Source organism: Alosa pseudoharengus, unplaced genomic scaffold (assembly GCF_046254945.1).
Source record: "Alosa pseudoharengus isolate Yale_2024_CS ecotype anadromous, Long Island Sound unplaced genomic scaffold, YU_APseudo_1.1 YU_APseudo_1.1_scf_13, whole genome shotgun sequence".
Lineage (NCBI taxonomy): Eukaryota > Metazoa > Chordata > Actinopteri > Clupeiformes > Clupeidae > Alosa > Alosa pseudoharengus.
In genome coordinates, this window is record NW_027468598.1 from 37,680,761 (window position 1) to 37,694,009 (window position 13,249).

Genomic DNA, 13,249 nt, shown 5'->3' on the forward strand with positions numbered 1-13,249 from the left:
CTCTATGTGCCAGCGCTTTATTGATCAAGACTATACTGTGCAGTGTGCCTCTATGTGCCAGCGCTTTATTGATCAAGACTATAATGTGCAGTGTGCCTCTATGTGCCAGCGCTTTATTGATCAAGACTATAATGTGCAGTGTGCCTCTATGTGCCAGCGCTTTACTGATCAAGACTATAATGTGCAGTGTGCCTCTATGTGCCAGCGCTTTACTGATCAAGACTATAATGTGCAGTGTGCCTCTATGTGCCAGCGCTTTACTGATCAAGACTATAATGTGCAGTGTGCCTCTATGTGCCAGCGCTTTATTGATCAAGACTATAATGTGCAGTGTGCCTCTATGTGCCAGCGCTTTATTGATCAAGACTATAATGTGCAGTGTGCCTCTATGTGCCAGCGCTTTATTGATCAAGACTATAATGTGCAGTGTGCCTCTATGTGCCAGCGCTTTATTGATCAAGACTACATGTATACTGTGCAGTGTGCCTCTATGTGCCAGCGCTTTACTGATCAAGACTACATGTATAATGTGCAGTGTGCCTCTATGTGCCAGCGCTTTACTGATCAAGACTATAATGTGCAGTGTGCCTCTATGTGCCAGCGCTTTACTGATCAAGACTACATGTATAATGTGCAGTGTGCCTCTATGTGCCAGCGCTTTACTGATCAAGACTATAATGTGCAGTGTGCCTCTATGTGCCAGCGCTTTATTGATCAAGACTATACTGTGCAGTGTGCCTCTATGTGCCAGCGCTTTATTGATCAAGACTATAATGTGCAGTGTGCCTCTATGTGCCAGCGCTTTACTGATCAAGACTATAATGTGCAGTGTGCCTCTATGTGCCAGCGCTTTACTGATCAAGACTTCTGCTGTGGGCACCATAATGGCCAGCAGCGGCCCTGTTCACATACCAATCAGAGGAGACCTGTTTAGCATTCTAGAACCCTTCAAATCGCCTTCAACTATCCTTCAAGCTATTTCTCAAGAAAGGGGGGAAAAGGGGGGACAAAGGGGGGAAGGCTAGCCTAGCTAAACATTTTTCAATCCGTGTGATTTAGTACTGATATCGTGGATGCATGTTTACAACCAGCCATCTGGGGCCGTATTCACAAAGCATTTTACCACTAGGAGTACTCCTAAATCGCACTAAAAATTTTTAGCTAGGAGTTTTCTCTTAAAAGTTATTCACAAAGCCTTTCAGACCTACTCTTAGTAAGGAAAAATGACAACTCCTAAACTAAGAGTGAGTCTTCGTTGCTATGGATGCCGTCATTACTCATGCACGAGCTTGACTGAAGTGACCACTTTGATTGGCTGATGATTGTAACGCGGGAATGATTCCAAACACCTCTCTTCCGATGATGAGTGACAGGTGACAGGTCTGAGAATGCGTGCGCTACACAAGTAGTGCGAAGGACGGAAGATGATGAATAACTGAATAAAAAGGCCTAGCCTAAATGAATAAAGAGTAAGGCAAAACAAATAGCCTAGTAGCCTAATGAAACATAGGCCTACGGATTGATGCAACATTATTAAATTACTACGGCCTACGTGAGAACATTTTAATTTGATTCACAATGAAACGTTACATTTAATTTACATGTTGACAATGAGTAGTTTTGGTTGTTGTTGGTGGCGTTATAGCATCCCTTTTATGCCTACAATGCAAAATTGTTCCCTCGCGATTGGAAGCTCCTGTTGCTGCATACCCATTTCAAAACATCGCAACGTGAAATGCCACAAAAAGCTGTTTGGGCAGCCATGGCCCACTGGTTAGCACTCTGGACTTGTAACCGGAGGGTTGCCGGTTCGAGCCCCGACCAGTGGGCCGCGGCTGAAGTCCCCTTGAGCAAGGCACCTAACCCCTCACTGCTCCCCGAGCGCCGCCGTTGAAGCAGGCAGCTTACTGCGCCGGGATTAGTGTGTGCTTCACCTCACTGTGTGTTCACTGTGTGCTGTTTGTGTTTTACTAATTCACCGATTGGGTTAAATGCAGAGACCAAATTTCCCTCACGGGATCAAAAAAGTATATATACTTATACTTATACTTGTGAATAGGTCTTAGTGAGTTAGGAGTCCTCTCGACTTCTTTTAAGCTGTCCCAGACTTAGGTGTTACTTTTAGGTCTAAAATGCTTTGAGAATTACTTTTAGTGAAAAAAATTAGGAGTCCTAAAGTTAGGAGTGACACGCCCATTATTTTTAGGAGTTGCTCCTAAATTCGCCACTTAGGAGCTACTTTTAGCCTTAAAATTCTTTGTGAATTTTAGCTCTTCTCTTATCTCAGGAGTTGCCATTTGTCCTTATTAAGAGTAGGTCTGAGTGGCTTTGTAAATAGTTTTTAAAAAAACTCCTAGCTAAAAACTTTTATAAGATAACATGCTTTTAGTGCAGTTTAGTAGTACTCGTAGCAGTAAGATAACATGCTTTTAGTGCAGTTTAGTAGTACTCCTAGCGGTAAGATAACATGCTTTTAGTGCAGTTTAGTATTCCTAGTGGTAAGATAACATGCTTTTAGTGCAGTTTAGTACTCCTAGCAGTAAGATAACATGCTTTTAGTGCAGTTTAGTAGTACTCCTAGTGGTAAGATAACATGCTTTTAGTGCAGTTTAGTACTCCTAGCGGTAAGATAACATGCTTTTAGTGCAGTTTAGTAGTACACCTAGCAGTAAGATAACATGCTTTTAGTGCAGTTTAGTAGTACACCTAGCAGTAAGATAACATGCTTTTAGTGCAGTTTAGTAGTACACCTAGCGGTAAGATAACATGCTTTTAGTGCAGTTTAGTATTCCTAGCGGTAAGATAATATGCTTCACGGAACAGAGCAGATGGCCCAGACCAGAGGGCTGGTTGTATACATATGGATAAATTTGAAAAGCATTTATTGTAACTGGCTACTTCATTAAAAAGCCAACATGTATCAACTTTAAACTAAACTAAGCCCTGATGAAGACCTCTGGTTAAAACATGTTGTAAAACTTTTTAATGAAGTAGCCAGTTACAATAAAGGCTTTTTAAATGTATCCATATCCCTTCCTCGCTGTCACCCTATTTGGAGTGCTTATATCTTTCTTAGATGTATTTGATTATTGATGTATTTATTGACTGGCAGATTGACACAATGAAGGATAGATTGATCCTCTAATTAAAGATATGTCACAAAAAATCCTCCATATAAAATGCTATACAGTAGCTTTTTGATATTTAGGCTACATAGCAGGATTCAGCCAGACAGTGGCGTACAGTAGCCTACTGATGTCCCAGTGATACTGAGATTAGTGTAACAGGAGCATCAGCAGTTGGCTTGTGGACTGTTGTAAGGGTTGACAGGAGCTTCAGAGGATTCACTGTATTTGTACTGATGTGTTTTGTCCAGACAAATAAAACTATGGTGCCTTTGGGTCCATTTTATTTTACAACAAACTGTTCTCACCTGTACCAGAACAGTTCCTCAGGGTGAACCCTGTTCTCACCTGTACCAGAACAGTTCCTCAGGGAGAACCCTGATGTGGTTCCTATTGAGGCGTTAACAGAGAAGTGCTGGGCGGAGTCTCTGGTCATTAGAGTGCAGTTACTGTGGACAGAAGACAACATAACATGTGTCAGTCATTACCATCACAACATAACATGTGTCAGTCAATACCATCACAGCTTAACTTGTGTCAGTCATTACCATCACAGCATAACTTGTGTCAGTTAATATCATCACAACATAACATGTGTCAGTTAATACCATCACAACATAACATGTGTCAGTCAATATCATCACAACATAACATGTGTCAGTCATTACCATAACAACATAACATGTGTCAGTCAATATTATCACAACATAACATGTGTCAGTCATTACAATAACAACATAACATGTGTCAGTCATTACCATAACAACATAACATGTGTCAGTCAATATTATCACAACATAACATGTGTCAGTCATTACCATAACAACATAACATGTGTCAGTCAATATCATCACAACATAACATGTGTCAGTCATTACCATAGGGTCATTCCACGTCAACTCAGCCACCCATGTACATGACACCTCTCAGATTTTGCTGAAAAGTGGTGAAAATATGCCTTATGTTACCAAACTGAGGAATCTGAAGTTTCAGGTCAATATCTTAAACGGTTTGCCCGTGGCGTCCATTTGAAATTCGGGTGCCACGGCCCTAATGACACATTGGAATTTCACATTTCATCCTTTGCCATTTTTGGAAGCCCATAATGTCTGTTCTAATAGTGGTAGAGGGCTGGAAACTGGTGTGGTAGGTCATTGTAGCCTGTACTACACAATTCTGAGGCAGAATCAACATTCTGTACTGTTTAGGTGAGAGGTGGGTCACCAAAGTCCTAAAAAATGTAAATGAAATAAAAATGCCCTATTAAGACTACACATCCTGTTAAACTGCTTCCTCTGCCAAAAACTGTTTCAAAATAAAAGTCCTCACTACAATATTTCACTGTTAAACAATTTAACCCTTTAAACTACTGAACTTTTTAACTGTTTAGCCATTGTAACTGTTACTTGTCATCAACTATGACTCCTACCCACTGTAGCTAGTTAGCATAGTTAGCATGCTAGCAAGTTAACATGCTAGTTAGCATTTTTAACAAAATTACTAAAAATGATTAGCTAAGTTAGCTAAGTCACATGGTTAGCATAGTTAGCATGCTAGCATGTTAGCATGCTAGTTAGCATTTTTAGCAAAACTGCTAAAAATGATTAGCTAAGTCACATGGTTAACATAGTTAGCATGCTAGCAAGTTAGTATGCTAGCATGTTAGCATGCTAGTTAGCATTTTTAGCAAAATTACTAAAAATGATTAGCTAGGTTAGCTAAGTCACATGGTTAGCATAGTTAGCATGCTAGCATGTTAACATGCTAGTTAACATTTTTAGCAAAACTGCTAAAAATGATTAGCTAAGTTAGCTAAGTAACATGGTTAGCGTAGTTAGCATGCTAGCATAGCTAACATGCTAGTTAGCATTTTTAGCAAAACTGTTAAAATGATTAGCTAGGTTAGCTAAGTAACATGGTTAGCATAGTTAACATGCTAGTTAGCATAGTTAGCATAACTACTAAAATGATTAGCTAAGTTAGCTAAGTAACATGGTTAACATAGTTAGCATGCTAACATTGTTAGCATAGTTAGCATGTTTAGTAAAACTGCTAGAAAATGTTAGTTAAGTTAGCGAAGTAACATGGTTAGCATGCTAGCACTGCTATAAAACATTAGCTAAGTAGAATGGTTAAAAGAATTAAAAATCTTAACATAACTGCTAGCAAACATTAGAGCCGTTCAAACTTTCAGTTATCGTCAAATATCTACCTATGCACAGCCATTAAACTATTTGAATATCAACATTCATTAAACTGCTAGAAAACGTTAGCTAAGTAACATGGTTAGCAGGTTAGCATTGCTAGCACTGCTATAAAACATTAGCTAAGTAGCATGGTTAGCATAGTTAAAAATCTTAGCATAACTGCTAGCGAACATTAGAGCCATTCCAACTTTCAGTTATCGTCAAATATCTACCTATGCACAGCCATTAAACTATTTGAATATCAACATTCATTCAACTTCCAGTCTGTCAACAACTTTTAAACTATTTACCTTCAACTTTTAAACGGTCTACTTTTAAACTATCATTAAACTATCTATTAAACTAGCTGTCTATCAACAACTTTTAAACTATCTACTGTCTATCAACAACTTTTAAACTATCTACATTCAACTTTTAAACAGTCTACTTTTAAACTATCAACTTTTATTAAGCTATGCAACCACCATGTCTATCCTAGCATCACCGTAGTAACCATCTCTTTATTATCTGTTTTAACTATACATGATATTTTACATCACAACTTTAGCATTTTCATGCACTGGTAATTCCTTGGAATTGCATTTCTAGTTATTATTATTCCGCTTACCACTTTTTCTAGACGCAATTTCTCTTGAACAGTTTAACTTAGAAACTTCATTCAAACTTTGTAACGTAGGTCTTCAAACAGATCGGGTTGCTATATCTTTTCAACTTTGAAACTTTTATACTTTTTAAACTATTAAAGAAAAACTTTTTAAAAATCCCCATAGACTTAACATTGCCGATTATGACATCATAATACGGCCATTAAGCAATTAGAATCCTATGGCAGGTGTTCAGGCCACCTGGATCTCAACTGCCAGTCTCAGGCTTTAAGCATACAAACTGGCCCTATTAAGACTACACATCCTGTTAAACTGCTTCCTCTGCCAAAAACTGTTTCAAAATAAAAGTCCTCACTACAATATTTCACTGTTAAACAATTTAACCCTTTAAACTATTGAACTTTTTAACTGTTTAGCCATTGTAACTGTTACTTGTCATCAACTATGACTCCTACCCACTGTAGCTAGTTAGCATGGTTAACATAGTTAGCATGCTAGCAAGTTAACATGCTAGTTAGCATTTTTAACAAAATTACTAAAAATGATTAGCTAAGTTAGCTAAGTCACATGGTTAGCATAGTTAGCATGCTAACATGTTAGCATGCTAGTTAGCATTTTTAGCAAAACTGCTAAAAATGATTAGCTAAGTCACATGGTTAACATAGTTAGCATGCTAGCAAGTTAGCATGCTAGCATGTTAACATGCTAGTTAGCATTTTTAGCAAAATTACTAAAAATGATTAGCTAAGTTAGCTAAGTCACATGGTTAGCATAGTTAGCATGCTAGCATGTTAGCATGCTAGTTAGCATTTTTAGCAAAACTGCTAAAAATTATTAGCTAAGTTAGCTAAGTAATATGGTTAGCGTAGTTAGCATGCTAACATGTTAGCATGTTAGTTAGCATTTTTAGCAAAACTGCTAAAAATGATTAGCTAGGTTAACTAAGTAACATGGTTAGCGTAGTTAGCATGCTAGTTAGCATTTTTAGCAAAACTATTAAAATGATTAGCTAGGTTAGCTAAGTAACATGGTTAGCATAGTTAACATGCTAGTTAGCATAACTGCTAAAATTATTAGCTAAGTTAGCTAAGTAACATGGTTAACATAGTTAGCATGCTAACATTGTTAGCATAGTTAGCATGTTTAGTAAAACTGCTAGAAAATGTTAGTTAAGTTAGCTAAGTAACATGGTTAGCATGCTAGCACTGCTATAAAACATTAGCTAAGTAGCATGGTTAACAGAATTAAAAATCTTAGCATAACTGCTAGCAAACATTAGAGCCGTTCAAACTTTCAGTTATCGTCAAATATCTACCTATGCACAGCCATTAAACTATTTGAATATCAACATTCATTCAACTTCCAGTCTGTCAACAACTTTTAAACTATTTACCTTCAACTTTTAAACGGTCTACTTTTAAACTATCATTAAACTATCTATTAAACTAGCTGTCTATCAACAACTTTTAAACTATCTACTGTCTATCAACAACTTTTAAACTATCTACATTCAACTTTTAAACAGTCTACTTTTAAACTATCAACTTTTATTAAGCTATGCAACCACCATGTCTATCCTAGCATCACCGTAGTAACCATCTCTTTATTATCTGTTTTAACTATACATGATATTTTACATCACAACTTTAGCATTTTCATGCACTGGTAATTCCTTGGAATTGCGTTTCTAGTTTAAACTTTGTTACCTTTAGTGTGTGTGTGTGCGTGCGTGAGGGGTTGCTCAGTGAAACATCGGAATACACCAATTCCGCAACACCGTCTCTGATAGATAAACAAAGCAGCATGCATAGAAGCAACTAGGCCAAACTGCCTGATGAAAATTTGACGATTTCAAAGTGTTTTTTTCGGATGTAGGTAACACAATTTATAGGCTATATTTTTTTCATTTGATTGGTTCAACCGCCACCCGCCCGAATTTAATTAAAATATTATATTTCTTCACGTCATCCGCCCGATCCGCGGTTTAACCGCGGAGTCCGCGGCTGTAACCGCGAACCGCGCATCTCTAGTGTACACCAACAATGTTCTCAATGCTCGAGTTCATGTGTAGAGACACTGATGATGCCTCGATCAAAGTTTCAAGTTATGTCGAGCCTTCTTAGTGTTTGAAAAATAGCGATTTTGACCCGACCATGTAGCCTACTAAACTACAGTTTGACTCGGGTACGTTCGTAGCCTATTTCAAGTCAAGTCAAGTCAGATTTATTTTTAAAGCGCATTTAACATGCACATAGTGCAATCCAAAGCGCTCCACAAACAAGACACATAACAACAAGACAAAAGATGCCGGATGGAGCGGCGTAGTCGCCAGCGTACCCATGACATCAAGACAAGACAAATACATTTAAAAAATAACAAATACAAAAAATGCCGGACGGAGCGGCGTAGTCGCCAGCGTACCCGTGACACCAAGACATACAAGACAGACAACAAAACAAATAAACAAATAAAATAAAATAAAAAATAAAAAGAAAATATATTTTAAAAGGGGAAAAAGTGATGTTAAAATTAGTCCAATTTCCAAACCAGCTGAAAATGTCCAAGGGCAATGATGATCCATGAAAACTGCGCACAGAGCTGTGTCTTTACAACCGATGCAATGCCAACAAAGTTCTTTAGCAACTGACCAACCCTGTGAATTCACTGGCAGTCTGGAGATAACGTTAACGTTAGAAGCTAGGCCTGCTAGACTGCAGTCTGGAGATGATGGAAGCACAGACCAAAGTACTGAGCGATCGTGTAGATCCGCAATTCGGTGGACTTAACAGCGACTTTGTTGCTCCGTGAGAATGCAGCTCTTCACCGTTAACGTTAGTTTGCAGTTGGCAAGGCAGCTCGCAGGTCAGCAACAGCTCGGCGGGCACGGTAGATCTTTCGCAGAGTAGAGCCTAGGTCCGGCTGTCCCGAGAGATTCACTTGACCAGACAGTGAAGTGCAGTGTTGACAGATGGATGGAAGGATGTCAGAGGCCCAGTTTGTCTGCAGTTGGCATGGCAGCTCGCAGGTCAGCAACAGCTCGGCGGCCACGGCAGATCTTTCGCAGAGTAGCCTAGGTCCAGCTGTCCCGAGAGATCCCCTCGACCAGACAGTGAAGTGCTGCACCGCTCACGGATAGATGGAAGGATGTCCGATGCCCAGCTAGGGCAAAAGATAGCCATAGCAAGCTCCCAATGGACAAAATGTCAACGACATCAGCTGACTTAGGAGTAAAAAGGACTAAGAATAACACGAAAACTATCAAAAATAGCGTAAATAAATAGGGAAAACATTTAACTAGACAAACCAATACAAAAAATAAACATGACATTACATAAAATTACATAAAATTATTTCAAGTGACAAAATCTATGACTAAAGTTTAGCTGACGATATAACATCCTACTCCACTGTGACTTCGTTCATGACACTCCTGTTAATAGGCTAAACTATTATTTACATTTGCTCAAAGATTTCATAAGTATAAGTCCTTTTCGCTCCCTACTTGATGTATTCCAAGCGATCTGCTTCAGGGGCGGGGACCATAGACAGTAAAAGAAAGGCGGGGACGTACTAATTGAAACACCATGCCTAGTGGGTACGTAATCGCTCTCAGGGACGCCCTCTGTTCACTGGTTGGTCGGCTGCCCAACTGCCGAAGTAAACAAGCGTGAATCAACCTATTCCAGACGGAGTACTGTAGGGAAAAGAAATCAACCGGAAGTACGTAGACAGGCCAAGGCCAGGCTATCTTAAAGTAGCTCCCAACTGACAAATTCACAAAGCATTTTAGCCCTTAAAATAGCAGCTAAGTCTGGGACAGCTTAGAAGAAGTCGAGAGGACTCCTAACTCTCTATGGGCCGAATTCTCCCACTTCCGTTCACTTCCAATTCCGCACTTTTCAGTTACACACATTCTCCCATTCCCACTTCTGTCACACCCATAGTGCGCAACTTTGAAATCAAGGCGGCCTTATGACAGAGCCGAGATTTATTTAAAATAGAACCAGACCGATCCACCACCTCCTTAATTCAGGTTGATATGAAAACGTGGAACGTGGACTTTCTCATTGACTTTCTGAATGCCATTTAAATCCAGAAAGAACACAAACCAGTTTTTGATTTTGAAAACCTAACTTGTAAGCAAGGTGAACTGAATAGCGAACGGTATGGTGTGTCATCACACATCCTAACAAAGAACTGACTTAACTTAATTTCACTTTTGGTGGTTTGTTTATAAAGACTCAAGACGTGCTTGAGGTGTTTAGATTCATAATTTAAAACTCACAGTTGAGAAAGAAAGTTTCAATGGCAGCTGCTTCTCATAATATCAATTTATCTAACAAATGATGCTAACGAAGCATCAGTAGATAGACTGTGTAGTGTGAGTTTACAATATGAAGATGTGATAATTAATAATCAGAATCATGATTTACTATTAAAAGATTTTTAGTCATATAACTGCTAAAATCCAGCTTGCTCTAAAACAAATAAAAATGTGCAAATGCTACAAGATAATGATAGACAACCAGTGTGAATCAAGTTAGACTTATAATGTTTAAAAACTTAGAAACTTAGAATTGAAGTGTGTTTTCTTAATTAAAATCATAAATTGTTTTTGCTAGAATAACCTGTTTATGATTTTGCTTAAATTTAGTTTGTTTTTCTTAAACATAAAAGAAAGTTTGCTTATGAAACTTAAAGCATTTTGCTCAGACTTAAGGAATATTTACTTGAAACATAAAATGTGTTTGCTTAGATATAAAAAGGTTGTGTCAGAATTAATGTGTGTTATGCCGAATGAGATGTGCTTTGAACAAAATGTAAAGACAGAATCTAAGAACATAATGTACCAGTTGTAAGAAACTGTTTGTCAGCAAAACAAAAAGCTGACTGGCAACTAAGCAAAAAAAAAAGCAGAACCAATATTTCATGGCAAGACATAATACCAAACTTGGACATGTTCTGCCTGACCGAGAGGGGTATAAAAAGAGAACGGCCCCTTGTTCAGGGTTCTTTTTTGTTCTTTTGTTCTTTCATTTCCGTCGGGTCGAGCCGCAGAGACTTAGACACATTTTTTTTTCTTTGTATTTTTTATTTGTATTTAATAAAAGTCAAAATCCTAACCTTTGGTTAGAGGTTTGTAAAAAGACCGTCTAGCGTTTTCTCGTATTTTTCTGCCTCTCCTGTGTTGCTGAGAACCCCGGATGCCTTGTAACAGGGCCTCTGCTCCAAAGACTTGACTTCGCTCCGGTTAAGTAGGGCGTCCGTTTGAGGGCTACTTTCTAAGACACTGTATATGGGCAAAAAACATACTGCACTGACATACACAGGAGTAGTGAACTCAGCCAGGCATTTGGGAAGGAAAGTCCTATGCTCCAGGGCAGACAAAAAACCAAATAGGCTTTGTTAATAAGTTTATTTGTCGCAACAAATTGTTTGTGAAGCTAAAGTCTAGGACCCGTTGTGGTCTAAATGCACATCACACACCCAAGCGAGGTTACGGAAATCTGTCTGATAAATACAAGTGTATTTAGGGATAGAATCTAAATTGTTATAGATCTGTTGTGGTCAATTTAAGTTCTTACTGTATATGTTACAAGAACTGTCATTAATAAATCCACATGCTTTGCAGTCATATTTCAGTAATTCTGACCAAATAGCACTGCACGTATTAGAGAGGCCACCATGCCCACATAGTTTGGTCTACAAGCACATGGCTGGTATCATTGGAAAGCTGAGACCATGTAGATTCTTTTGAAACAGTCAGGATAACCCTGTGAAGTTCTCAGAAAGGGCCACAGAGGCTGGAATAAAGTTTTTTGTTACTGCCGTATACCAACACCATTGAACAGACCACATTTTTAGACTTTGGGTCACCTTCATAACCTCAGAGACACAACTGGGCTCTAGCACCAGGTCTTGTGGAGTTGTGTGTAAAGTTTGGTTCAAATAGGATTAAGTATTGATTTTTCACAATTATTTTTGTAAAGGTATACACCGCCGTCGACAATGATTCACACCCCTATTCCCTAGCTGCTAACAATGGCTGGGCCGTGGTGTATTTTTCGCATCAACAAGCGCTTCTTTTGTGCATTGAGATACACACGCATGGTCAAAGTCAATGACGACATCCCATACGTCGTTTAAAAGCTCTGGTCATTGGCAACAAGAATATGTCCATTTCGTTCTTACTTGTAAGAGGCCCACGTGGCTGCCATTCCAAGCTTGCATGTCCAATAGAAAGGTGTAGCTGATCAAGCTTGTCTCTGCCATAGACATAATATACATAGACGCCGCATTGGCTGCTGGAAACAAGAAATGCGGCCGCCATCTTGGACCTGTCATACTCCTCATTGCGTTGCAGCAGAAAACACAAGATGACAGCACTGTTCAGCATGTTCCTGCTCAAATCGGCGGACCATACTCGGGGGATTTACTTTTCACAAGTAAGATTTAACATTACCGTACTATTGGTTGTATTTTGTATTTTCGAACAATGTGGCCTGTATCATAGCTACATGTATGACCTTTGCAGCAAAAAAAAACGCGTGAAAATCTGTTCGGTATTTAGTGAGATATGATTAATTAAGTGCACTGACAGCTCATCGCACCGGCCAAACAGATTACACTGAGTGGAGTGGATGACCGGTCCAAGATGGCGGCTCCACGTCTCGTCAGCGCTAGTAGGGAGTAGCGGTCGATGCAGCGTCTATAGTATATTATGTCTATGGTCTCTGCCTCGTCTTTGTTTCGTTTCTCGTGATTGGTAGATCCTACAGACACGTGACATGGCTCTTTGTGTTCGTGAGACTCAGGGGAACGTGGGGAATACGCATAAGTAGGGAGTTCGAAGCCGAATGGTATTCAAAATCACCGATATTCACCGGAAAATCTTTGAAAGTTTTTTATTTCTATTCTATAAACGTTTTGAATATGGAAGCTTACACACTCACAGTTCAACATTGGACTATAACAACACATATAATCTTGTTCTATGGATTCTTACGGACATTTCAAGACCAGGTAAGCCATATGAATATATTGTTATGGGTGTACACAAGGATTAGAAGGCAATGATGCAGGGGGGGGAGGTGTTTTTCTGAGGGGGGCATATCAGCATAAATTACTTACTGTAGCTCACACCACACAGTTTGACATGAAATGGTGGATACCTTTGGAATCCTGAGACCCGTAGCTTTTTATTGATGTATGGGATGTCAATATTACATGAAGTAATGAGCCTACCCATTGATTTAATACACCCCACCACTCCCCCCAAATGGCGCGACGGCGTTCCGCTGCGAATTAACTG

General features: G+C 39.1%; 1 protein-coding gene across 1 annotated transcript in view; it reads right to left on the reverse strand.

Annotated features, from left to right (window-relative positions):
- The window catches only part of LOC143121426 (uncharacterized), a 209,673-nt gene that overhangs the window by 10,949 nt on the left and 185,475 nt on the right, over nt 1-13,249 (reverse strand). Inside the window, exon 7 of the mRNA XM_076281786.1 lies at nt 3,474-3,574. Within this exon, the coding sequence (XP_076137901.1) occupies nt 3,474-3,574 (101 nt within the window). The remainder of the gene's footprint in view (nt 1-3,473; nt 3,575-13,249) is intronic.